Source organism: Centrocercus urophasianus, unplaced genomic scaffold (assembly GCF_019232065.1).
Source record: "Centrocercus urophasianus isolate 14NV4802_14NV808 unplaced genomic scaffold, USGS_Curo_1.0 seq_37, whole genome shotgun sequence".
NCBI classification, from domain to species: domain Eukaryota; kingdom Metazoa; phylum Chordata; class Aves; order Galliformes; family Phasianidae; genus Centrocercus; species Centrocercus urophasianus.
The window spans coordinates 3023680-3047995 of record NW_024884944.1 but is presented as its reverse complement, the minus strand read 5'-3'; the positions used below and the strand labels follow the sequence as shown (position 1 = coordinate 3047995).

Sequence of the window (24316 nt, the reverse complement as noted above, 5' to 3'; positions counted from 1 at the left end):
AGTACCGCTGGATCGTTTGCATATTTTGCGCGCGAGGGCAGGAGCCTTGCAGTGCGGACGTCCAATGGGATCGCGGAGCCGGCAGCTCGTTTGCAGGGCGCGCGGCTTGCTGCGTGTGGAGGGGAAGGCAAAATGGCGGCGGCAGGCTGGGGGGGGGGGTCGCGGTCCCGAGCACAGAAGGCGGAGTTTGGGGGAAAACAGCCTCAAGCCTGTGCAGTGCCGTGCCCGGCTTTATTCTGGGTGAACGTAATGAGCCCGCGGGCTGCAAATCCACGGAGCACACCTGAGATCCTGCAGGGAAAGGGAGGGAAGGAGCGCAGCACTCGGCCGTGCCGTCAGCTTGTAGCTGGGGATGGATTTAGGAGCACAAAGGCTGTGCTTGTAAAGATAAGTGGCACGAATCGCCCTCCCCATGTTGAGCGGGGCTGCGATGCAACAGCCGCTCCACCCAGAGCAGATCGCTGCTGAGCTCCTCTGCCCCCTCGCAGGGGCTGCATGGGCAGCTCTGTGGTTTTCCTTTTTTCTAAAGCACGAGCAGAACTTCAGTAGGACCTAAGAATAGCCCTGCTGGCACTTGGGAATTAAACAACGGCATTCCTATACGCAACCGTGCTTTGCACAATGGGTGCACGGCAGGGGAAGGCAGCCCGGAGCAGCGGTGAGTCAGTGCAGGGAGGAGAGCTCCGGCCAATGAGTCACTGCGTTAGAAATTAAAGGTTGTTAGCAGCCTGAAATAGCCCACAGTACAGTGCAGAAAGCAAGGCCCTGCAGTCTGGATGCGTTGGAACAGGTTGCCCAAGGAGGCTGTGGATGCCCCATCCCTGGAGGCATTCAACGCCAGGCTGGATGTGGCTCTGAGCAGCTTGGTCTGGTGGTTGGTGACCCTGCACACAGCAGAGGGTTGGAACTGGATGAGCATTGTGGCCCTTTTCAACCCAGGCCATTCTATGATTCTATGATGATGTTTTCCCTCCCCAAGTGATGAACCCCAAAGTTACTTTCTGAAGCCAGTTTGGTTTGTTGCAGCTCGAGAGAAGTGGGCAGTGGGGACTGTCAGAAACTCGCTTCCTATTGGTGATAATGGCAGTTTTTACTTCACATTTGCACTTCCTGAAGTTTGAAAATGACGCATTTCTAATGCAGCCCTTCCTTTTCCCCCCTGTGCAGCGGTACAAAGTGATCTTGCTTAAAAATAAAATAAAAATAACCCCAGATTCCTGATACTGAACAAAAGGAGGCAGTCACACAACTCCAAACTGTCAGCAGGATTTGGGACGTCATCAACTCAAGAGCAAGCAGCAGAATGGCCGTTCCCCATTGATCAGGGACAGACAGAAAGACACACCTATGAGACCACTGCTGTCATGAGGGTTTAAATACTGCCTAATTATGTTGCAACTTCTACTCCCAGATTGCTATAGAGAAGATTGCTGATGCTGTCTGATCTCTTTGCAAAATGCCCCCAGGGGAAAGAAGGCTGAAACCACTGCAAGAGAAATGAACCAGAGCCATTATGAGTTAGCCTGAGTTCCACCCACATCCCTTTGACTGGAGATTCCTGTTAGCTGGTTCAAAGTATTTATCTGCAGTCAAGATCTCAGCTGTCTAAATGCTTCTCTTGGTTGTTCAAGGTTTCATCGCCATCTCATGCGCAGCTCAGAAGATGGAGCTGAAAGGCACAGGGTGGTTCAGCAGCAAGCTGGTGTATGTGGGAGTAGGAGAGCTGGGAGATGTTTATCAGTGCTGTGTCTGCACTGGCAGTATTTACCACATTATCCTGCAGCACCGATGTCTTCAGCCATAGCATCCCAGGTAAAGTACTTGAGTGGAAGTCCAAATTCAGTTCACCCCAACACACCCAAGATTTCACACAATTCATACCATGTTGCAAAATGTAGACTGAAAAAATCGCCAGGAAAAAACCTGCAGCTTTCCTCCAATTTTTACACAAATATAGTCCTCATTAGCTTAAAAATACTATTTTTACCTCTTATCTTTTTTTTCCTTTGATTCAACTTGACAGCATGCAGTGTATCTAAGCACAGAAGATGGAGCATGGATACAGGTTTAGTTGAGCTGTAGCACTTCAGCTGCAGCGCATTTATTTACAAAACAACCAAAAAAAAATATGAAATCATTGATTCGAAGGAATCAATAATAAATATTTGCTTTCCTCTGAGTTGTTCAGACACAGTACAAGTACACCAATTATAGCAGGTAGAAGAGATGTAAGCTCAGTTTAGCTGCTTAGACATAAGAAAGCTACATAACATTGTATGCATTTAATCACACTAGTAATAACTGGTATATGACAGTAAATGCTTTAAACACACTATTCTACACAATCAAGTTTGGCTTATGATTCATTTGTTTCTCTTGTGCAACTCCTGATTTTGGAGCCCAGAAAATGTCCCTTTGGAAATGGGATACCTTTCAAATGAACTTTCCCCAGGGAAGAGGCTGTTGGGCACAGGCTGGGGGGAATTCTGCTTGCTGGCACCAAGCAGCCCCCAGGCTGCAATGGAGCACAGCACCCTTTGCTAATTGCAGGCCTGGCCTGTGACTCAAACTAACCTCCAGTATTAGGTACTTATGCTGTAACCAGCTCCACTGTTTGGACTGTTATCCTCATTCTGTGTTAATGAAGTACGGGTTGCTTGGGGTGTTTGCTTTGCTGAGAAATTCACTCCTGGTTTACTCTGCATAGAATAGGTGTCAAAGACAATCTGCTGAGGTGACATCGCAGTCAGCAAACTTAAAAGCCACAAACTTCACAAGTCCTGGAATGCCTTGGAAGCACGTAAGAGCAGTGCCTGTGCCTTCAGGGCCTACAAAAAAAGGAGCCACAGCCACTGAGCAGCTGCAACCTCCAACCAAGTCCACCAGAGCACAGCTGACCCAGGAGCGTGGCTCTGAAATGGTGCCTCGGCAAAATGACCCAGTATGCAGAACTGGTGAAAGTAAAAGCTTATCAAACAGCTGATTCCCTTCTATCAATTGGTGGCTCAAGGCCCCTCCCCACAACAAACAGTATTTTGGACTTCTGAGAGGGGGTTGTGCTGACTGCAGGAGAGAGAGCAAACAGCACATGTGATGGTGATTGCTTTAGGAAGAGAAGTTCTCAGCACGGGGCAAATTTGAAAACTATTTCTCATAGGGAAGTGGCCCAAACATGGCCTCATTTCAATCAGACCTTCTAAGATCTCAAATAAATGGAATGATGAGTCTCAGAAAAGAGTTTAGAACCTACAAGCTCAGTGTCTTCTGTGTAGCAGTGGTCGGAGTCAAGTCCTTCAGAGGAAAGTATAAACAGTTCTGGGGCTATCTGCCCCCACAGGAAGCCTGTCCCTATTTCCCATCATTTCTTATTGGCCTTCAGATGGAATAAGACTGTATCCCTTGAAAACGTCTATTCTGGCAAACAATCACAGAAAGTATTTTCATGATTCCTGCTTTTTTAAGAGTCCTGCTAAGGTTTAAGCCTTGAGGATAGCGCATGACCTACAGTTTGGTGTATGGCAGAACACCTTCCTTCCCTTAGCATTGCACTTACAGTTTACCTGTCCCTGGTGTATTTTCTTCACAACGTGTTCTTTCACTCCATCTTACCTGGATGTGTGAAGGTCAGTCCAGGAATGCTGTTCGTACACTTGAGGGTATGGCTCAGCCTAAACTGGTGAATTCACAACCTGGCTGTAGCAAAGACATCTTCAAATGTTCCTCCAGGCTTTTTGGCTGGTTAGCAGCCCTCAGTTTTTGAGACATGCTTTCATTTTGGCTTCAGCATTCAATTCTCATCTCACTAAGGCTCATGTGACACAGACACAACTCTGGTGAAGTTACTGCAGCTTTTCAGTGCTGTCCATACAAGCAGTCAGGCTCCTGGCCGTATTTCTCTGGATGTATCATTAATCTCATCCCAGCAATTGAAGTATCTCTGCTTCCTTGACATGTGGGCTCCTTTCCCTTTAGTACAGAAGTTAGTTCAGACACATACCTTTGTGCTGTATCTCTTGACCTTTCCTTTCTGCTTCAGTTGCAGCTTCCAGAAGTATTTCCCTAGAAGACTGAATGCAGAAAAGGCAAGCGTGCGTCAGTTCCCTTCAAGGTTGACCACAAGAGTACCCTCAGCAGACAAATGGCCTCAAGGTCTTCAGGTAAGACTATGCATTCTTCTAGAAACTTCTCCAGAAACAGTACAGGAGACTTTCCCCTTCCCCCTAAACCTCACTGGAATATTAGATGTCTTTCTGTTGATCCCTTTTAAAAAAATCCTGAGGTTTGGCTTCATTTCTCTTGTACAGCGCTTAGCTGACATTGTTTTTAGCTGTAGTTTTAAAATGCTCAGTGTTCCATTTTCTAAAAAGGTACTTTAAAAAGAAGGCTCCCTTTTCCCCTCAATTTTATCTTTCTTTAAAAAAAAAAAAAAAAAAAAATCCATCTCAGAACCTCAAGTGCTGGGAAAGAGTTGAGTGGGAGGGCTTCTTGTGGTGCAGATTGTCACAGGTGACTAAAATTAAGCTGACCAGGGAGGTAACTAGCTAATCTAACAACTCCTATGTGGCTGGTGGTACGTGGCGTGTTTCTGGATGGCAGAAGTCAGAGCAATCACACGGTCTGGAACGCTCGGCTCTGGGCAGGCACCATGACCAGCGTGGCTCCCATTTTCATCAGGTTGGCATAGTCGACTTTCTTTGGCTCTGTTTCCTTTCCTCCCACCTCCCTCTGGCTGTACTGTGGAGGAGTCAGATGGGGAGTAGCTTCAGTTGACAAAGTCCGCTGGCTGCGAGAGGCACTGTTGGCTGTCGACCTGGTTGAGGAGGAACCCGAGCGTGAGCTCCTGGAACCAGAGGATGAGGAGCTGGGCTTGACAAGATGGGCTTTGGGTGCCTCTGCATCTTCTCTGCAAACATACCACAAGAACAAAAACAATTACACATTCTACTACCCTGAATTGCTGCTGCAGTGGTTGCTTGCTGAAGTCGCCAAGCTACATTTGTCCAGAAGTTTGAGCAAGGCAGTGGGTTTCCCAAATTCTGTGCAAAGTAACTTTGTAGATTGAATTTGCTGTAGCTCTGCAGAGCTATTGGCCAAATGGGTTTAGAATACATGTGTGTACAACTGGCTCTTTGAGTGTGGATTTGAAGTCTGTGGAACAAATGCCCTGGATCAGTGCAAACAGTTCAGACAGAATTGTCTGCTCTATTATCTTTATTCATAATGACAGATTACCTATAGAGACTAGCAGAGACCTGTTCTGCTGGTTTAAAAAATGTGAGTAGTAAAAATAGCACAGTAACTGAGCCCAGAAAGAGAGGTGTGAAGAGATGACGGAAGAGGCTCAGATAAGAATGAAAAGGCGTGCAAGGTTTGAAAGCATAGAGAACAAGAAATGCAAGGGAAGCAATGAGCAGAGACTGCCTTCTTGCTGGCCATACCAGCAACCTGACCACCAGCAGAGTAATCAGCTGCTGAATGGATTATAAAGATGCCTGCTCAACCATATGTAGGTGTCATATGAGGGCAGGCAGAAGTAAGGTGGAACGAGGTGAGGGGGTTCTTTAGGGACAGGAGCAGCTAAATCTCATTCCTGGAAATATATATATATCTTTTTCCCATAACTTTGCTCCCTGAGCTCAATTGGCTGAAGACCAAGAGGAGTGAGTGGCAGAGCTCACATGAGTTCAAAGAACATGTGTCAGCATTCTTGGGACACCTGATCAGGGGTGAGGCTTCACAGCTCTGCAAACAGAGGTTTAAAGGGTTTCTCACCCTGAGCTAAGTCCAGCAGCACAGTTGCTCAGAAGACTCAGGAAAGACCATGAGAACCTCAGAGCATTCCCAACAGAGATCTTAACAGTTGTGAAACTTGTCAGTGACGTTTCAGGAAGACTGTAAAAGCTTTATAGAATGATCTTTTAAGAAACCAATGCTTGGGTTACTTAAACCTGGAGCGAAAAGAGACGTTAATTTGGAGCATGCTGGGTGTACAGGAGACTGAAAGACAGGAGGGGATTAAGGGAGAAGTGTTACCTGATTTCATTTGGGGCCTCCTCTTCCTCATACCTCTTCTTTTCTTTCCTTCTTATTGTCAGCCTCACCACCAGGAACAGGAGGCAGAGTCCCACCACGACGCCGCAAACCGCTCCAGCAATCATGCCAATGTTTTGGGCATCTGTTGTCCAAAAAATAAACAGATTAACAGGTAAGCTCTCAGTAGTGGCCAAATAGGCACGTTCTATTTCACACTAGAAATTACATCATTTATAAATCAGAATTTAGACTACTTAAGTGTCTGAACGCAGTTGAGCAGATTTATCTTAAATATTGTTTCTAAACATGAGACAATACTGAGAAAGGAATTCACTTATAGAAGGGTGGGATCACAGGAGCTATGCTTTCGGCTGTGAGTCAGATCTGAGATGGGGAGGAAGAATCCTTATGTAAGAGCCCAGAACCACAAAAAGCATAATAGAGGCAGACAGCACAACCCACGCTCAAGAAAAGTACCAAACAATTTTCTAAAGGCAAAAGAATGAACTACAGATATTTCCCCATGAGGTCTGAATCCTGAAATGTTCGCTGTTTGCTTACAGAATGAATTATTCAATTTTTGGGAAAAAAGTGGCTGGAGGAGGACAAAGAGAACGGGAGAAGGGAAAATTGTGCTGTGCCAATACAAGGCATTTGTCATTCAAAATAGGGAAGTTAATGAAACAACACTTCCCAGTGTGTCTGAGCCCTTGGCTGAACTTGCATGAAACTTTTTGATAAGAGTGGTGAGGTTGGGTTTGGCTGTGAGTTGTTTCCTTGGGGCTTGTCCCTGCGGAGGCTTTAGCAAATCAAAATGAGGTTTTAAACCAATTCAGTTCAATTGACATAAAAGCTGCCAGGACACTTCAGATGCCTGAGGGGAGCAGGTTTTCCTTGCTGCAAGACCATAACACAGCTACTTCAGGCCTGGCTTGGCAGATACATTCCAAAGCTATGGAATCTCCATAGAAGAGATCTTTGTCAGCAGTGTTTATTTCAACAGTTCAGGCTCCCTCTTATCTCCCCTGACATTTACACACAAAAGCCTTCCAAACTGCATTGTTTGTTTGGATTTGCTGTCAGTGCCTGTACTGAACTCCACCTGTTTCCTTGCACACATATGCAAAGACGTAACACCTAGATGCCTACACACCTTTGATGTGATTAATCACATACATACTGATTTCATTCCCTACTGTTTGGGCCAAATATATTGAATCTGGATTAAAACCAAACTGTACCCAAGGTTGCTTTTTCACTTTGCACATTACTTCCTGTTGGTAAGCCTTTCTGGGCTGCCTGGAAATAGCTTGCTGTCTCAAATGCAACAAGGAATTTGGAACTTCAGTGACGGAGTGTCCACAGAGATTTTATACTGAGCAACATTCTCATGCAGTCATAGAATCATAGAATCCTTCCAGCCTGAGCTAACTAGCAGCTGGATGCTTGGCAAGCCATCTCACCTGTTTGTTTGTTTTTTCCCTGTTACTCTGTTGGCCATTCTCAAAATCAGCATTTCTAACAGACCAAAACGTTTAAGCCCAAGCACTGTATTTACCACTCCAGGCTATATGGAATATTGCTGAGCAAGTGAGAAGTGTTCCATGTGACTGGAGTACAAAAGGGCAAGGGTGTGGATAAGGGTTCATCCAGTGAAGTGGGTCAGCTGAGGACCTACACTGCTCATACAGAGGTGAGAATACCAATTAGGTGCAATACTCACGCTGCACTGTCACCTGAACAACACAGGTCTCCTGTCCAGCCTCGTTGGTGGCCATGCATTGGTACAACCCTGTACTCATCTGAGTGAGGTTCTTCAGTAAGACTTGACCTGGATTAGAAATGTCTGAAACAGGAAAAACAACACTCAGATTAATCAAAAAAAGACTAAGAACGGAGGATGGAACAAAAAAAACAAGCGCTGAACTTGCAGATCAAAATCAGTTCGAGATCAGCGATAACTCAGGAAAGATCATCTGTCAACCTTTTGCAAAGCATGAGAACTTGTGCACTTCCTTGCTCAGGGTGGAGCACAATACAGCATCCTGCTGTAGCCAAGTTCTGGTAAAGCACTGCTCTCACTGCCAGCACGCTCTCCCTGGTTACAAGATGGACACACTGTGCCTGTGGGTGGTTATCTGGCTTTCAACACTTGGAGAGCTCTAAGAGGAAGTGACTTACTGACTCTCGACGTAGGTGGGAGATGTTCAGCTTTCTCATCTTCCTCATTTATGCGCTGCCACCGGTAGGAGATGGGCGCAGTGCCTGAGGAAGAACGGCACTGCAGGGACAGGTCTTTCCCTTCTGACAGCTCTCCTTCCAGCCAGCACTTGGGCTTGGAGGGTTTCTCTGTAGAAAACAGAGCACAGGTCATGCACACGCAACAGATCATTTTCTTGGTGGAAAACCCTTTTATAAAATTATTATTTACACTAGTGATGTTTGTTAGTGGACTTGAACTGCAACCTTGTGCAGCTTTGTAGTGTAAGAAGTAGAAAGAACACATTCTGTTTTGAGTCAGTCTGCTTCATGGCTACTTGTGCCAATGGAGCTGTATCAAAGCATTCTTCTAGGCACGATTTAGAGAATAACCTTTCCCTGAAATCCTTTCCCTCCCCCTGCTTCTCCATTTCTTCCTTCTCCCCACAGGATCTGGCAGGTCACAGCAGGACTTCCATGGGGTGATAGTGTAGGTGCTAAATGCCAAGCCATAAACTGGAATCAGGGAAGAGAAATGCTAACCCCAGTGGCTTATCCATCACCTTCACTGACTTGGATCAGTTTGGGCTCCAGGGACACAAACTCAGAGTCCCCAGCGAGAGTTCTGGACAGAGTGATGGTTGCTAGGATATCACTTTAGTTTACATGATGAGATCATAGGACAATTTAGAAAGGAGATGTTGCAAGTGGGTAAGCTTATCACGAAATAGTTCTCTGGACTCTTCCTGTGTTCTGTCCTTTGCCAAAAAATGCAAAGGCAGATACAGACTTATTGAAACCTGATCAAGAGATGTCTGTGTGTGTTTATACCCTAATGTAATAAATCTCTCTACAGGAAATATGCCTAGATATCTATTTATATGTCTTTGAAAGAACAATAAAAATGATCTTACCTACAACCTTCAGGGTGATGTGAGCCCATTCGTACTGCCCAGCGTTCTTCACCTTGCATATGTACTTCCCTGCATCACTGGACTGCAGGGAGATGATCTGCAGGGATGCATCTCCAGCACGGAAGTTGGAGGTGAATGAAACACGGCCCTTCTGTTCTTCATTCAGGTCATCGTAAACGTGGCCTCCAGAGTAGGTGATCACCTGAGGAGCAGAGATGGACAGCTGTAATTTTACTTCTGTATGGAACAACAAAACAAAGTCTTTCCAGAAGCTGCAGGCTAAGGTCCTGCATAGCTAAGTGCCTGGGGGTCACCCAGGAAGCCCAGAATAAGGTGGAAAATTAGACCTGGATTTCAAATCTGACTGATACATGAACTGTATTTGCACTAAAGGTTCATATTTGAGCATTTGTACCAGCATCAAAATAGACATCAGACGATGCCACAAGTAGCCACTGATTGTGGCTGGGTTCAACCAGAAGAGCAACGCAATCATTCCAGCTGATTCAAGTTACTGCAGATCTGATTTTATATGTACTCCATGACTATCTTTTTTCCCCCCAAGATTTCAAAGCCCATGCCTGTGAAATAGAATTTCTGAAAGCCTGAAGGGCACTTCTGAGGTTTATCTGGAGACAACTGATTAAATAGTACCACTGATTTAAAGAAAACACAGTTGCTACAAATTTAATTGATTTAAAGAAAGCACAGATCACTATCCCCCCATTCTAGGATAAATGAATATCAATTAACTTTCACACACTTTAAACACATCAGCTAGGCATTCTGCTTACTTCCTCAGTATAAATTGCAAAGGACTTCACAGACATCTCTTTAAACCGATGGCTGCTGTTGATGCCAACACAGCAGTAGGGCTGTTGGGCTGTTTTCCCAGCAGGTTGTGGATGAACCTACCGCTTTCTGCACCGATTCAGACGTGTGCAGCAGCCACTCAATGTCCAGGCTGCCTTGCTCCAGGAGGCCCAGGCGATGGTGACAAGGCAACGTCACGTTTTCTTCGGCCACTCTTTTAAATTCTGTCTGAGCCTCAGCCAGCCAGACAGAACAGGAAGCTGAAAGACAAATGCTGGTGGTCAGAGGCTGAGATCCATCTCTGCTCTCACAACTTTGATTTTGCTGCATTCTTCCTCGTTTGCTTCATGGCATCAAAGAAAACCCAACAGCTTGGCTTCCTGCACAGATTGCAGCTGATTCAAGGAGACGTTCATACATACACAAGTTCATTTCACACCAATATTGAAGCACGAAGAACAGATGGCTTTGCACTCCAGAGCTGTCGATGCTGAAGTCACACGATTGTTTTGCTCATCTATGCATCTACAGAGTTTCAGATTACCTCCTTGTTTTTGCCCTCACTTTTTATCCCCTTACTTCAGAAGTGGCATTTCAGTCAGGAATACTCTCCCAGCCCGTAGCTTTATTCCTATCTCAGCCTGATGATGCTTGGAGTCTCTTTCCTAACACTGGGAACGAGGTACCAGGCTGAGAACGAGTGCATCAGCCCAGAAATGGTCAAAAATAGCCTGAGAAGAAAAAGAAATTGCTAAGGAGAACCACTAGAGGGAAGCCGAGTCGTTCACACGTTGCTAAGTGTAACGGCCCAAGTGCAGCCAGAGCCCCGTATCCAGTGGCAGGAGGTGGCGCACCGGAACGATAAATCGGAACGATAGATAAATCGGAACCTTTTTCTGTTTCGCATTCCTGCTCAAACCAGACCGAAGCAAGGGCTGCTTCTTAGCTTTGCACGTCTCTCAGTTTTGATAAGCAGCGGGCTTTGGTAAGCTCAAACCCGATTCAAAGCGGCCCAAAGAGAAACTAGGAACAGAAAAAATTGCCGTGTTCAGGTCAGGGACCCTCAAATCTGCTGCAAAACATTTTCCAATTGACAATCCATGTGGATTTCTGTGGCGTGAATGCCATTGGTGTTCTGTGCCTGAGTGCATTTGGGTGTTACATTCTGCTGTGCAGGAAGAAAGCACCTAAATGTGCTTTTTCTCATGAAAAGAAGCGCATGAAATCTCCTGGTTCTTAGACCAATTAACATGAAACTCATTAAAACTGGCAGCAGTAGGATACTCCACATGTGTATTTGAATGCACAGTGCCATGATTACAGAGCGAGATTACTGGCAACAGCTGCAGTTACACAGGCTGCACTTGGATTCAAACAGTGGATTTTTAACCTTGCCTTTACTTTTAAGCACAAAAAGCAGCAAAAATGACATCCTAAGAGACACTGTGTTGGCTTTTTCTGTTTCCTCAGGACTAGCACTGGTCTAAAAATACTCCTCTCTCCTGCTCCCATCCTCAGATTTGCCTCTTGGTTGTCACATCCCAAGATCCTGATATTGAATCAATACTTGTTAAGTGCTTGTACCAAAGGCTTCTATACATGTGCACATGTACAAAAACGCCTAGAAAGAGAAGACGAGTCTTGCAAAGGATTAAACTCTCCTCCTCTACACACATCTCTGCATGAATTGATGGCTCTGAAAGCTCCTTTTCAGCCACATTAGTTGTTTTCTTTAAAGGGAAAATTAATCCAGTTTATCACTGGGTTCGCTGGGCTCAAAGCTCCATCTGCCAAATACAATTATACCTTCTGCTAAGGGAAATGCCTGCTTTCTCCTGCAGCCACACTGCTGCTGGCTGCCTTCATTAACATGCTGACACTCACTAGATGACCGATCAATAAGTTTAATTAAAGTGCCACAATTCACATAACATTTGCAGCAGCTTCAAAGGCTGTGCCAGCAGGGCTCTGAAGCTTTGTGTTTGTCTCACAAGGTATTCTGGATTTTAAAATGTGGTTTTACATTTGATGCCTAGGTCAAGATCATATATTGCATTTTAATGGAGTGTAATAGCAATAAGCAAACTGGCTTGAACAGGCTGCTTTTAGGAGAGCTCACATCTCATTCTGTTCTTGTTGCCCCCAGCTAATGTGCTGTGAGATTCAAACTGAGCCCCAGCAAGAAGTGCCCACCAGGCACAGGGCTCGCCTGCTTTTCCATGACATAGTTGACATTCCTATTTAAAAAACTTGTCCCTTTAGTCCTTATGGTTTTCTAAGCCCACAAACTCTACAAGAAATCCAAGTTCTCCTATACCTGTGCAAAGTCAAAAGGAAGCTTGAAACACAGCTTGCTGGAAGTACTCAATACAAGGTACCAGTTGTGGATATGCCCAGCACAACATCTGAAAAGGACTGGAAGTGAACAGACCTTCACAGCATTTAGAGTGGGGTATCACTGCAGCTGAAATGAGAGCAGCCCCTCTCATAGCTCTGGGGCCACACGAGGGCAGAGCACACCCAGAGCTTCCCTGCACTCAGACCACGGATGCAGCACAGACAACGGATGGTTTTCCCAAAAGTCAGACCCACTCTCTTGCTCAATAAGGCGATATGTATGCAGGCTCCACAGATCTCACCCCAAAAAACCTCTTCCACATCCTGTGTAGGACTCTGTGCCACGAACAGGAATTCAGGAATTGCTTCAGCTTTACTCAGGCCTTACTCAGACACACTGCATGACACCAGGGGGAGGTCAGTTTGTTTTTGCAGAGCAGCATCACCACAAAGCACTGGCTCGTGGGTCTCAAAGAGCCTGGCTGCAGTGGCAGTCTGCTGGCACACTGCAATCCCCTGTATCATCAGCATGCTTCAGCAGTGCACCATTGTTCAGAAGACAATGGCTCACTCACCCAGCAGCCTCCAGAGCAACAAGCATTGTTAGCAATGCCAAAGCAAGCATACATAAAGGAAAAATGAATATAAATTTCATTCAAGGCCAGGCTGGATGTGGCTCCGGGCAGCCTGGTCTGCTGGTTGGTGACCCTGCACATAACAGGGGGTTGAAACTAGTGGTCCTTTTCAACCCAGGCCATTCTTTGATTCTGTGATAAAGGTGGGCCAGCTCTAGTGCAATGCAAATACCAAGCTCGATGGAACCGGGGGCTGGCAGACCTCACCAAATTGTGATCACACAAAGATGTGCTTTTGTGCTGAATACAGTCATGCACACTGTCATGAAACCAGACTTATTTTCATGGCCATCCATTAACAAGTATATGCATAAAGCTACAAAAATGCACATGCATCTGATAATATCAAATATATATAGATGTCAGGCACAGAAACAGACACGCAGGGTCAGATGGAAAATACGTGTTTTGCTGAAATTATTTGTAGGCGAATTCATGTGCTAAAAGCTAAAAAGCTTCCAGAGTTAAATCTTTCATTAGCTTCAGAAGGCAGATGAATTAGGGAGCAATGCTCAATATAGGTGTTACTTTCAAAAGTAGAAGTCCATGCTTTATCACCTAACTGCTACACTTAAAAAGAAGCGCCCATAAAAGCTTCAGAGAACTGTGGTACAAGAAATTCACAGTGACATTTTGCAAACCCGGCCCCAACCACACCTACACTGAGATCACTCAGTGTTAAAAATGGATCCTTGCTGCTGGGACTTCTCTGATGAAGCACGTTTTTCAGCTAAACTTAACACTTCTTTTTTGTTTTGTTTTGTTTTTTAGCTTTTTTTTGGCTTTTTTTAATCAAATAAGACAAACTTGAATTGGTGACTGTAACTTTTCCAAAGAAACTCTGAAGCTGCAGGAATCCTTGGTCTGCTTCTAGCACATGATGTCTTGAGTCAGAGGAAAATTATAGGTTGTGTTTCTACTCCCATGCCTTAGGCTCAAGTTGGTGAGGTGAGATGTAAACACTCGCTTAAGTTAAGCCAGGTTTTAAAAGGGCTTTACTAAATGCAAACCTTAAAAGTAAAAACACTTTGCTGTGGGTCATCCCAGGGCAGTCACCTAACCTGACCTTGTTTTGGAGACATCAGTCCTGAAGGCTGTCATGCAAGGACTTTGTAGTACTGCCTGGGCAACTTCTAGTCCACCTGCAATAGGTGCTTCATCTGCTTTTGTCCATTAGCATCACAATGTTTCCTGGAAGAAGATGCAGCAGGAGCAGTGAATGGCCACCGTTGCCCCAGCACAGTGCATACTCCTAAAGGAAGAACTATTTGCTAAAGACACATAGTTTCAAACATAGGCAATGCTTTTATAGTCCTTGAGTCCTCCTTGGGATCCTCTAAAAAGAATTATTTACACACCTTGGTCTGATCCCACTACCCCAAAATGTGGTCTTTCTATAAAGGAAGTTTTGAGTAACACACTGTTTTCAAAGCCTGGATTTCTGCTTACACAGCATAAGTTATCCCACCCCTGCAGAGTGCAAGTGCCTGCAGAATTATCCAGGCAGAAAGCATTTCTCTAGCTGAATGATCCTGCGCATACATCCTAAACACATGTGTCTTACATGTCGTATTGAGGATGTGGTTTAGTGGGGAAGTACTGGTGGTAGGTGGATGGTTGGACTGGATGATCTTGGAGGTCTTTCCCAACCGTGGTGATTGTATGATCCCACTCACAAATCTGTCTAGATACATACAAGAACAACGTCTGGGAGTTAAAGCACAGCTCGGTCTGCAGTGTTGCAACTTTGAACCACTCCTTCATGCCAGGAATTTAAGACTTCCCATCTGTTAGAGTTCCATCTCGCTGCTGCCTTGTAGGAACAGATTTACTAAGCTGCTCCATGGAAAAGCCAGAGCCAGCTCTCGCTCCATCCACTGCTTGTGAGAGCACTAGGGAATGCAACTGGAGCATTTTGCAACGGACAGGTTTTGAGTTTTACATGCTTAAATAGGATGCTGGCTGCTTTTCTGACCATGGAATTGTATCTGGAGTAAAAAATCTCACACCTGAGTGATTTCAAAGCTCCAATCATTTAATTATCAATGACACTACAGACACTAATTCTACAGTTTTTCTCCACTGAGAAACCGATCATTTTTTCCCCCTCAATAATTAATGATAGGACAGACCTGCACATCAAGTCCTGTATCTCACCTCCCTTCCAAGCCTCCTGGAGTTTCTGCTGCAGATAATTGAGCCAGTAAATAGCCACACTGGGTTGTGCCTGAGCTATAAGGAGAACCCACAAGGTTGACACCCTGTGTCCACCATTGCCATACGCTAGCCCTAACGGCCAGTTGCACTGACAGCATCTTAGGCCAGAATAAACATAAAATGGTGTCTTCTTGCAGACAGCTATTTTGCATTCTTTGGGCAAGGGAGGAAAAGCTGGGGGCGGCTGCAAGTCTCCTAAGGATAATTAACTCAGCCAGGGCTGTGCTGTGGGACATCTGCTTTCTGTATTCCTTGGCTGGCAGAGACATAAAGGCCAGAGGTCTCCTTCTCCCGAGAGCTCGCGTGCTCCCAGTGACCAGGAGCTGCCCCCCAGCACGCTGCCTGCAGCCCGCTCCCCTCCGCCTCCCTTTGATTTCAGGAATTTGGTTGTGAAGCACAAGCGTCTCAAACAAGAAAAATGTGAGCTCACAGTCAGGCTCCCGCAGGGACAGGCTGGCTGTGTCAGAAGCGGAGAGGTCGGCCTATCCTCATCCATATCCACAGAGCATTGCAGAGGTCCCCTGTAATTGGAACCACATGTGCTTGGGCTGAGGCTGGAGGAGGCTGTTAAGCAAAAGCAAAGAGCAGTCCGGCATGCTGCCGAGTTTCCAAATGGTGACGTGAAGCCTTTGGAATTGAAACCACTGCGGAGCTAGGAAGAGAGCCTGAAGAGAAGAGAAAGCAGCAGCATTGCACAAAGCAGAGCCTCTGATTGTTAGAGGTTTGCAAGGACAGAGTAAGAAGTGCAGGAGGGGCAAGAGCCTGGCAGTTGACACGCAGACCCCTTACCTAAAGAAACACTGACAGCTGTAGGGGCATAGGTCCTTGTTGGCCATTCTTCCCCTGTATGGAAGCAGCCAGTCAGTCCCTGATCTGAGGTAGCCATTACCAGCACACTGTGTGCACATCAGTGCTCCAAGCACAGCGTATCTCACTGTCCTGAGGCAGGAATGAGGTGCAAGTCTGGGTCTCTCAGGTGGCTTTAGCAGCAAGGATACAAAATTCCTTGGGAGAGCTCAGGGCTTCTTCATTAGGTTCAGTTAAAAGACCAATCCCACAGTACTTATGGCCACATACATGCTAAGGCTCTGACTTGCACATTTCTAGAAGCAAGAGGTAAAATTATCTCTGGAAAAGCCAGCAGGAAGTTTGCTTTCCATACCAACACACAACTGAGTCCAAAGTCTGCAGAAACTCTGGAATATTGGAAAAACATTGAAGCATTCAATTACCTGAGGATCTCCAGAGACAGCCAGCAGCTATGTATGTACTGTGGCTGTCCTTCTTCTTTTTGCATTTTAAAATAAAGTGCAAGTAGGCAGTTTTGGGTTTATATCCCCAGAGACCACACAGAACAGCAAACAAGACATCAGAACTGCATCTTCCTATTTAATGCTTCACAGAGTGCTTGTACAGAGCAATGTGTGAAGTCCCTCAGCCTTCAGTCCAGGCATTCTACCAGTAAAATGGTCGAGGTGTCTTCTGTTCACACAGCTCAGCTAAGCTTCAGAGGTGCAGCTGGTGATTTCCAGCTGTGTGGATTAGACCTACACACAGCTTGTCCTCAGGGGGACTGAAGCACCTGAGGTTTACTCATACTCCTTTTCTTTGCAAGTATCTCTGGGCTGCTTTGCACCCTTTACAAAACTTTGTGCTGAGGAAAGCAAGAGGACAACGCCTCTTGGATGGTGCTGATGGACATTCAAATGAAGGAATTGGTTGCAACAGCTGACAACTCTGAATGCAAGAGTAAGAGAGGTTGAAATAGATTACTGAAAAAAGCCCTTCTTGTAGTAAGAATTCTTCTTCCCCATCGTAACTTCAACGTTAACAGGGGAACCAGAAAGCACTGAACTGATTCTGCTTTATTGTTGCTTTGTCACAGAACTTGAACTTCTTAAGTATGACAAGAAAGGTACTAAGAAAACTAAGAGGTACTCAGAAACTTTGTGCTTTTTCTGAATTTTAGGCATTTTCAAAGTTGGGTATGGCTTTAAGGTGCAGACCTCAGTCCCTGTTCAGCACATCCACATTATTTCAGCGAGATGCTCAGTTCTGCACCCATAATTGCACATAACGTGGTATGACATCTCACTTATCCTCTACAAGCGCTACTAATATGATACAGAATGAATGCCTAATGTATTAGCACTCTGTCACTTTTCATATTCTCATACTCACTCAATCTCAAACACTCAGCCACAGCCTAGCCTAGGGCAGAAAATGAACAGCAGCAGCAGCTCCTCCCCATCATCCCCATAAGTCTTGTGAAAGATGTTGAACTCTGCAGCACTGCTGGGATGAACACGAGGTGCAATCTTTCAGGCTGAGCGTAGCGCCAGGAACAAGAACAGCAACTCTAGAAGGGTTTGGGTTACAGATACTCTCTACCTAGCAGTCTGCAGCCTCTGTTTCTCAACAGTCCAGCAGCAGTGAGGATTAATTAAGCTGTTCTTGACCTGCTGGAGGTTAGAAAAGCTCTCAAGCCTTGTCCTCATTTACTTTAGTAAGAAAAAAAAAAACTTTAGTAAGGACTGTGTTCTTAGATCTCTATACACTGAGTGTTAGTTTGTGTTGTGCTTACGTCCCATCTTACTTTTGGCAAGGTTCTGTGTTCAGAATGGTACTTATGATACTTAGGAACAGAAGGCTAGGCTGAATGCTGCACTGGTGAGAACTTACTTTGACTTTAAAAAGAAAAAAAGAGGACAAGTGAATTTGGAAAGCATTCCCCCTTCAGAGGAACACATCTCCCAAGTGGAGTGCAGCAGCTATTATAACTCTTAACAGCTAAACAGCACAGCTGTTACAACTGATTCTGAAGTTACAAGGACTCAAGTTAGACAGGAAGTAAGAAATTGTTGCTTAACACTAAATAAAAAGCATGATAATGGTAAAAGCCATGCTGATATGCTTTTCAATGTCTAGAAGCACAGCTGAACCTAAGATACTCTAGTGCACTGACAATAGCCAGAGATGGGAGGTCTCAGGAGGATTCCATCACCCACAGGATTGTAGTTTATGAGCTGAAGGCCAAACCTCCATGTTCCCCAGACTTCTGGATCTATTCCACATGACAACAGCCTGCCACCCGAAAAAGGACATGGCTGTACAACAGTGTCACATTAATCACGTTGGTTCAGTTGGTCTCGTTGCTGCAACTTAAAAAGCAGTGGAAGAAAATGAAGAACTTCTTTTTGCTTCTTTGGAATTTTCTGAATCTGAAAACTTGTGGAAAATCTAAGTTTCTTGTGTTTTTCTATGCAAATCCACAATTATTTTTTTAAGCTTCGTGTAGGTTATCATCACCCTTGTCTTGTTTCAGAAGTTCAAAGAATTAAATTAGCATTTAAAATATTTGGTAAAGGCATGTCAACTAAAATCAGCCCCATTTCTCTTCCTCATGAATAGCTGCAGCCTTAGAATACTGATTTTTTTTGTTTGCTTAAATCTCATTTTGAGTGGCTCTTTCAAATGTGCAAGTTGAGAGACAAAGCTTCAATATCACCTAAGCTAAATAAAACCTGCAAACTGTTGGGAGGGACAACAGAAAGGGAACCTATTCCAAACAGCTCAGAATCTGTCAGAGCTAAGCCATGCTCAGCTACTTTCCAGTACTCCTATCAGCTTCTGCAATGGGAGAGGGAGGGAAGCAGATTTTCTCTGCTCACCACAGGGCTCTCATGCCAGCAGCTGAAATGCACGTTACATATATTTTGCATGTTTGCAAATACCAAGGGCTTCACAGAGCAGGGAAGTCTGTAAAAGCCTTGGGCCATTGCTAGGGGAAACCCTGAATGAGAACACGCAAGCATTGTGCTTGCCAAATATTGCTGTGACCTTTGCACAAAAGAGTAATCTAGTTCTCCTCCGGCACACGTCCCTTCTCTGGAGTGAGGGATGCCCCAAGTGTGTCTGCAGAGAGAATTGGCATCTGGGCAGCAGCCTGGGAGAGCAAGGAAGGCCTGGCTAAGAGCTACAATACATCATCGAGCTCTAGTGAACAAGGACAGTATTTCCAAGATACTGAAAAGAAGAAAGAAGGATCAAGATGTGGTTCAGGCAACAGTTGAACGAGTCTGCTAATTGGAAGTGAAAAGGTCAGGCATCTTATCAGGAAACAGACTGTAAAGGTCAGGTGAAGTATAGAGAAGTAAGCCTAGGAAGAATGGGTGGCACACATGAGCAGCTGAATCTACCTCTGGGACTCTCCATTTCCATACAGTCAATGTTCATAGGAGATCTGACCATCAACCCAAAAGCAAAGAACTTTTCCCTCATTCTTAATCAGATTGAGGTCCCTACCAGAACTTGGCCAACTCATTTCCTTAGCTTCAATACATATCATGCAGATATTGTCATACAACAGGAGATATTGAAGCAATAACATGAAACGTTAAAGGCTATTCCTGGAACAAAAAATAAGTAGACTACTGCATTATTCCTATCTTGTGGACATCTTGTACTTTGGAATTTGTTAGTCTATTTCTCATACATCCATATCTCATACTGGGGAGCCCCAGACTGAACCCAGTCCCAACGCTGCTATGTAGATGGGAAAGATCACCTTTCATCACCTGATGGCCACATCCTTCCCAGTGCAGCCCAGGTTGCTGTTGGCCTTTGCCATGAGTACGTACTGTCAGCTCATTTTCACCTTGTGCATCACTCCAAGGGCTTTTTCTGCAAAGTGGAAAGAATATAAACTGGGGAACATGAGATCTCCACTGCTGGTACAAGAATACAGGCATTTCATGGAAACAAGGATCTCTGTACAGTCCAAAGAGAAATGATTGAATAATTTTGCTGAATGATTTAGGAGAGTTGGCAGTGGGCATTTCTCAGGGAACTCATCTAAGCTTGAACTCTGGGAAAGGACCTCAAGCCCTGCTACTGATGGAAGGGTTCCTAGACAAGCTGCAGCTTCTGTGCCTCACTTCTGTCCTTGTAAATTTATGTAAGTGTACCTGCATGCCTCAGGGATGAATAAGTAAACCTTACAGAAGGAATAACAAGGTTGTAGAGAAATCTGAACCAGACTCTTCTCAGAGGTATACAAAGAATGGATGGGAGACAACAGCAGATTGTGAAAAGGGGAATTTCAGTCAGATATTAGGAAAAGCATTACCACAAGGGTGGTCAAGTAGTGGCACAGGGGCTCACACAGACTATGAAATTGACATCCTCACAAGTGGAAGGCAACCCTTCCTTGAGCTAACAGCTGGCACAGGGGCCTCCCCAAATCCCTCCTGCCTTATACACGCTCTGATCCATGCAGCAGGTCAGGGAGAGACCCAGGAGACTTAAGCACCACTCCCCAAACCTTAGGCTTTCCTGCTTCACCACAGCCTCCAGACCACCCTGGTAAATCACACCATGCTGCTCTCCTGCCTTGGCTCCAGAGAGGTTTCTGAGCACCCCAGTTTGGCCCCAGCAGCCATGACGTACTGTGTACACAGCTGCCAGACCAGGGTGGTGGGCTCTGCAATGATTAAGTCCATTGTAATGTCTGGCAGCCATCTGTCAGCCACATTTACAGTAAACTGCAGCTCTCCTAGCATGTGTGGTCTGTGGGGATATAGCTGAGCACATAATTTAGTTGATGAATTTAGCTTCTTTTACTGCTGACAGTATCTGTGAGCAGGTCACAGTTGGCTGCAGTTTCTTTACTTCAGTTCCAGTTGTTTTCTTGCTTAAATTTCTCTCCACATGACAGTAAAATCCAAGCTCTTGTAGTTAATCAGATATATCACCTGATATTGCTTCCTAATTGGATCAGCTTGTAAGTAAATGCTTACGTATATTTGGCATTGAGTTCTTCCTAATATTTACTTGGAAAGGGCTGAAATTTACTTTTAAGTGTCAGAAGAGTACATCATTAACTGACCACAGCAAGTTGCAAAAAGGGTCAAAGGCAGATTTGCTAAGGTAAAATATTACTATCTGCTGAGTAGTTTGCATTATCCAGCAGTGCTGATCTTGCTAACTAGAACAAGAACCAGGTTGCTTGAACACTCCAGTTCTCTTCCTTTGCCTCCATACCCTATGGGTGACTCTGGAAATGCACTGTAACACAGCTCTTCAGAGAGATACTCTCTTTACAAAAATGTCCAAATCTGTTTTTCTCCAAGCTGAAATTAACTTTTCACAGCATTGCTACTCAGTGCTCCAATGGTTTAATACTGCCTTCAAAAATTCCCAACATCATCAAGCCACAATTGCCACGATGAGCAGCCAGCAGAGCACATGGTTGGCCACTGCAGTGCTCGTGCATTTCTGCTGGCTTTGTTTCTCTAGAAAAAAAAGTTTCTGTAATAGAAACTGACACGCAGCTCTCCCCCCTCTTTAAGAGGGCATTTTCAGTCAGAAGGCAGACACGACGAAAGCACTGCTTGTCTGAACTGAGCACTCTGCTCTCTCTGCCTCCCCAAGGTGCAGTTCACCTTCATACCCTTCATGGAATACGTTCAGAACTGCAGGTATTCAGCACCTCTGCAAAGCACCATCTCATATCCCAGCTGTAATTTCTCTGTTTTACCCTGTGCTTCTAGGAACAGTGAGCACTCAAGCCTATCTACTGCACTTCAGGAACCTGGATATCACCAAAACATAGCAAGAGAAGAAAGCACGTGCCAAAACATTTTGTTACTTATTTACCTTGATTTTAAACCCAGTGGACTTTGTCCAGTGGCATTCAGATAACTAGTTTCATATTGCAGGAGCTTTCTTAACAGTACTTCTCCCAACTGATGCTCTGCAGTCACCAGTGCACACTGTACAACTAAAAGGACCAAATCAGTCTCCCATTGATCCTCCCATACTGAGACCTCAATATTCTTTTCACAGCCATTAGCTAAATGAGCTTTGCATTCCCACAGAGAAACTCCTAAGTAATGTTATTTTCAGTTTGCAAAGTAAAGAAAGCAAATACTGAACTCATCCTTGACTAACTGGGGACACAGCAAAGCTGACTGAAGTCACAAAGAAACAGGGGCAGAGTCTGGACTAAGTTCTACAGTTTGGAAGTTTGAATTCAAGCTGAACACCCAGTTGATCCTAACCAGCAGGCCAAGCTTTCTCAACATCACCAAAATTAACCTGTGGCACAGAGTTTTTGCTTCTTTTAAAAGTGAAGTTACATTGGAACCCATGCAAGCTTCTTCTTTCAGAAATAGGAGACTGGCACCATATGCCAACCACAGTCCATTGAGGGATGAGAAAAACTGACTTGTGTCAGTTTATTACTTCTAGTTTTCGAATAGGACAGAAAGTAAAGCCAGCACAGAGATCAAGCTGTGAGGAGGTAGCTGGCTTCCTGCCCAACACATCGCTTGGTTTCTCTGAGGCCCCTTCAGCTTCACATCGCCAAAAAAGGAAGCTGGAAAATGTTACACCGAAAGCAAGAAGTGTTGCATCTCCCTCTCGTTCCCTGCCTGGAGGAAACATCTCTGGGAGATCTGCAACCACCCAAAGGAGAAGCTGACAGCTGTGATTTCCACCCCATGTTGGCTGCACAGCAGGAGCCCAGGAACAGTGAACAGACATCAGCCATCCCTGGCACTCACCGCATTTTTAAGGAACTGGGCTGCAAGACGTGGGTGTCACATTATACCACATCCCCTCCAGCTCCTCCAAAAAGTCCAGGTCCTGAACAGAGATTGCAGTTTGTGTTCAACATGCACTGTGCCATAGGAGCAGAGCTGGCAGCGATTCCTACTGACCCCAACACAGCTTTAACTATTTCCCCTTTTATTACTGAATTAGAAAAAGAAACAATTCTTACTGCAAAAGCTGGGTTTTGCAAGGCTTCTTCTGCCTCAAACTGCTGTAACACAGCAAGCAAGCACTCCAAAGCAACTCCACCAGCTCCACTGTAAACTTTCCAGTGGTCCATTTCCTCGTCAACATCACCCAGCAGCCCGGCTGGATTCTCCTTTTACTTTAAGCCTTTACTGTGAATGCTGAGAAAGCCCTTCTCCCTTCTGAACAAACGACACCTCCCTGCACAAGGCTTTGGGGACAGCAGGAGGGGAAGGCAGTTATGTAACAGCTGCAGGAACTGAGGGGGAGAATGAATGTCAGAACTTGCTAAAACACAAACCCGGGAGCCTTGCGGATTCCGTCTCCAACATCCATCAAACATGATTAATTTTAATGTCACAACATTTTAATGTCAATTACTTTTAATGTCACTGCTTCTTATTTACTGGTGCAACCACATTTTAGAGCTGATAAGAGATTCCCCCAAAGAACATTTAAGATCAAATAAATAAAGCAAGAAAAATAAATGCAACAAACACGAGCAGCAGACTGGTGCCTCCCTGCTATTGTGAGGCTCTTGATACGTTAAATCTGACTGCATTTCAAAGGCTGGGGCAGTTGAAAAACAGAATGTATCTGAGGCTTTTCTGTTCAGGGACAAGTTACAACTTAGCAAAAATTTGCTTCTTTGCCTGTTTTCCAGACTACATAATCTGACTAGTTGATGTCCATTAGTCACATGTCTTGATGTTACTTATATTAAGCTAAGCCATCAGATAATATATTTTGTTTCCATGCTGCACAAAGTAGAGAATAACATTTCTCATCCTGTCTCATAACTGGACTTCAGTTTGGCCTTTGGTATGGTCCCCCACAACATCCTTTTCTCCAAATTGGAAATATATGGGTTTGATCAGTTTGATGGACAAGGAACTGGCTGCAAAATCGTACCCAGAGAGTGGTGGTCAATGGCTCGGTGTCCAGATGGAGGTCAGCAACAAGCATGGTCCCTCAGTACTCTTTAATATCTTCATCAATGACACCAACAGTAGGATCAAATGCATCCTCAGGAGTGCAGATGAAACCAAGCTGTGTGATGTAGTCAGTGGGACGCCATTCAGAGAGACCAGACAGGCTGAGCTGTGAGCCCAAGAGGACCTGGTCAGGTTCATCAAAGCCAAGTGCTTGGTTACAACAACCCCACAATCAGTACAAGCTGGGGGGCAAAATGATGAAGCACAACCCTGCTGAAAAAGTCTGGGGGTTAATTTAAAAAAATACATTATTTTCTTTTAAAATGATTGAACAGCACGCCAGTTGTTTTGTTTTTTTTTTTCTTCCTTTACGGTCAGTTAAATAATGATGTATACAGACAACTGCAGCAAGCTGAATGAAAGGGTAGGAAGA

General features: G+C 44.9%; 1 protein-coding gene and 1 long non-coding RNA gene across 4 annotated transcripts in view; one reads left to right on the top strand and one right to left on the bottom strand.

The window, feature by feature from the left end:
- Positions 1 to 3657: 3657 nt before the first annotated feature.
- Positions 3658 to 24316, bottom strand: part of LOC122167532 (CXADR like membrane protein) — a 38060-nt gene continuing 17401 nt past the window's right edge. For both annotated transcript variants that reach the window (XM_042832188.1, XM_042832187.1), the window contains 6 exons: positions 10062 to 10219; positions 9147 to 9348; positions 8215 to 8382; positions 7757 to 7879; positions 6034 to 6175; positions 3658 to 4903 (listed from right to left, as the gene is read on the bottom strand). In XM_042832188.1, coding sequence (XP_042688122.1) covers positions 4609 to 4903; positions 6034 to 6175; positions 7757 to 7879; positions 8215 to 8382; positions 9147 to 9348; positions 10062 to 10219 — 1088 coding nt within the window. In that variant the 3' untranslated portion in view covers positions 3658 to 4608. The remainder of the gene's footprint in view (positions 4904 to 6033; positions 6176 to 7756; positions 7880 to 8214; positions 8383 to 9146; positions 9349 to 10061; positions 10220 to 24316) is intronic.
- On the top strand, positions 4039 to 9070 carry LOC122167533. Of its 2 annotated transcripts, none has more exons than XR_006171047.1 (3): positions 4039 to 4157; positions 6096 to 6205; positions 7600 to 9070. It is a non-coding gene; the product is annotated as an uncharacterized LOC122167533 (long non-coding RNA). The 2 variants fall into 2 exon arrangements; XR_006171046.1 differs by lacking the exon at positions 4039 to 4157 and adding an exon at positions 5792 to 5871.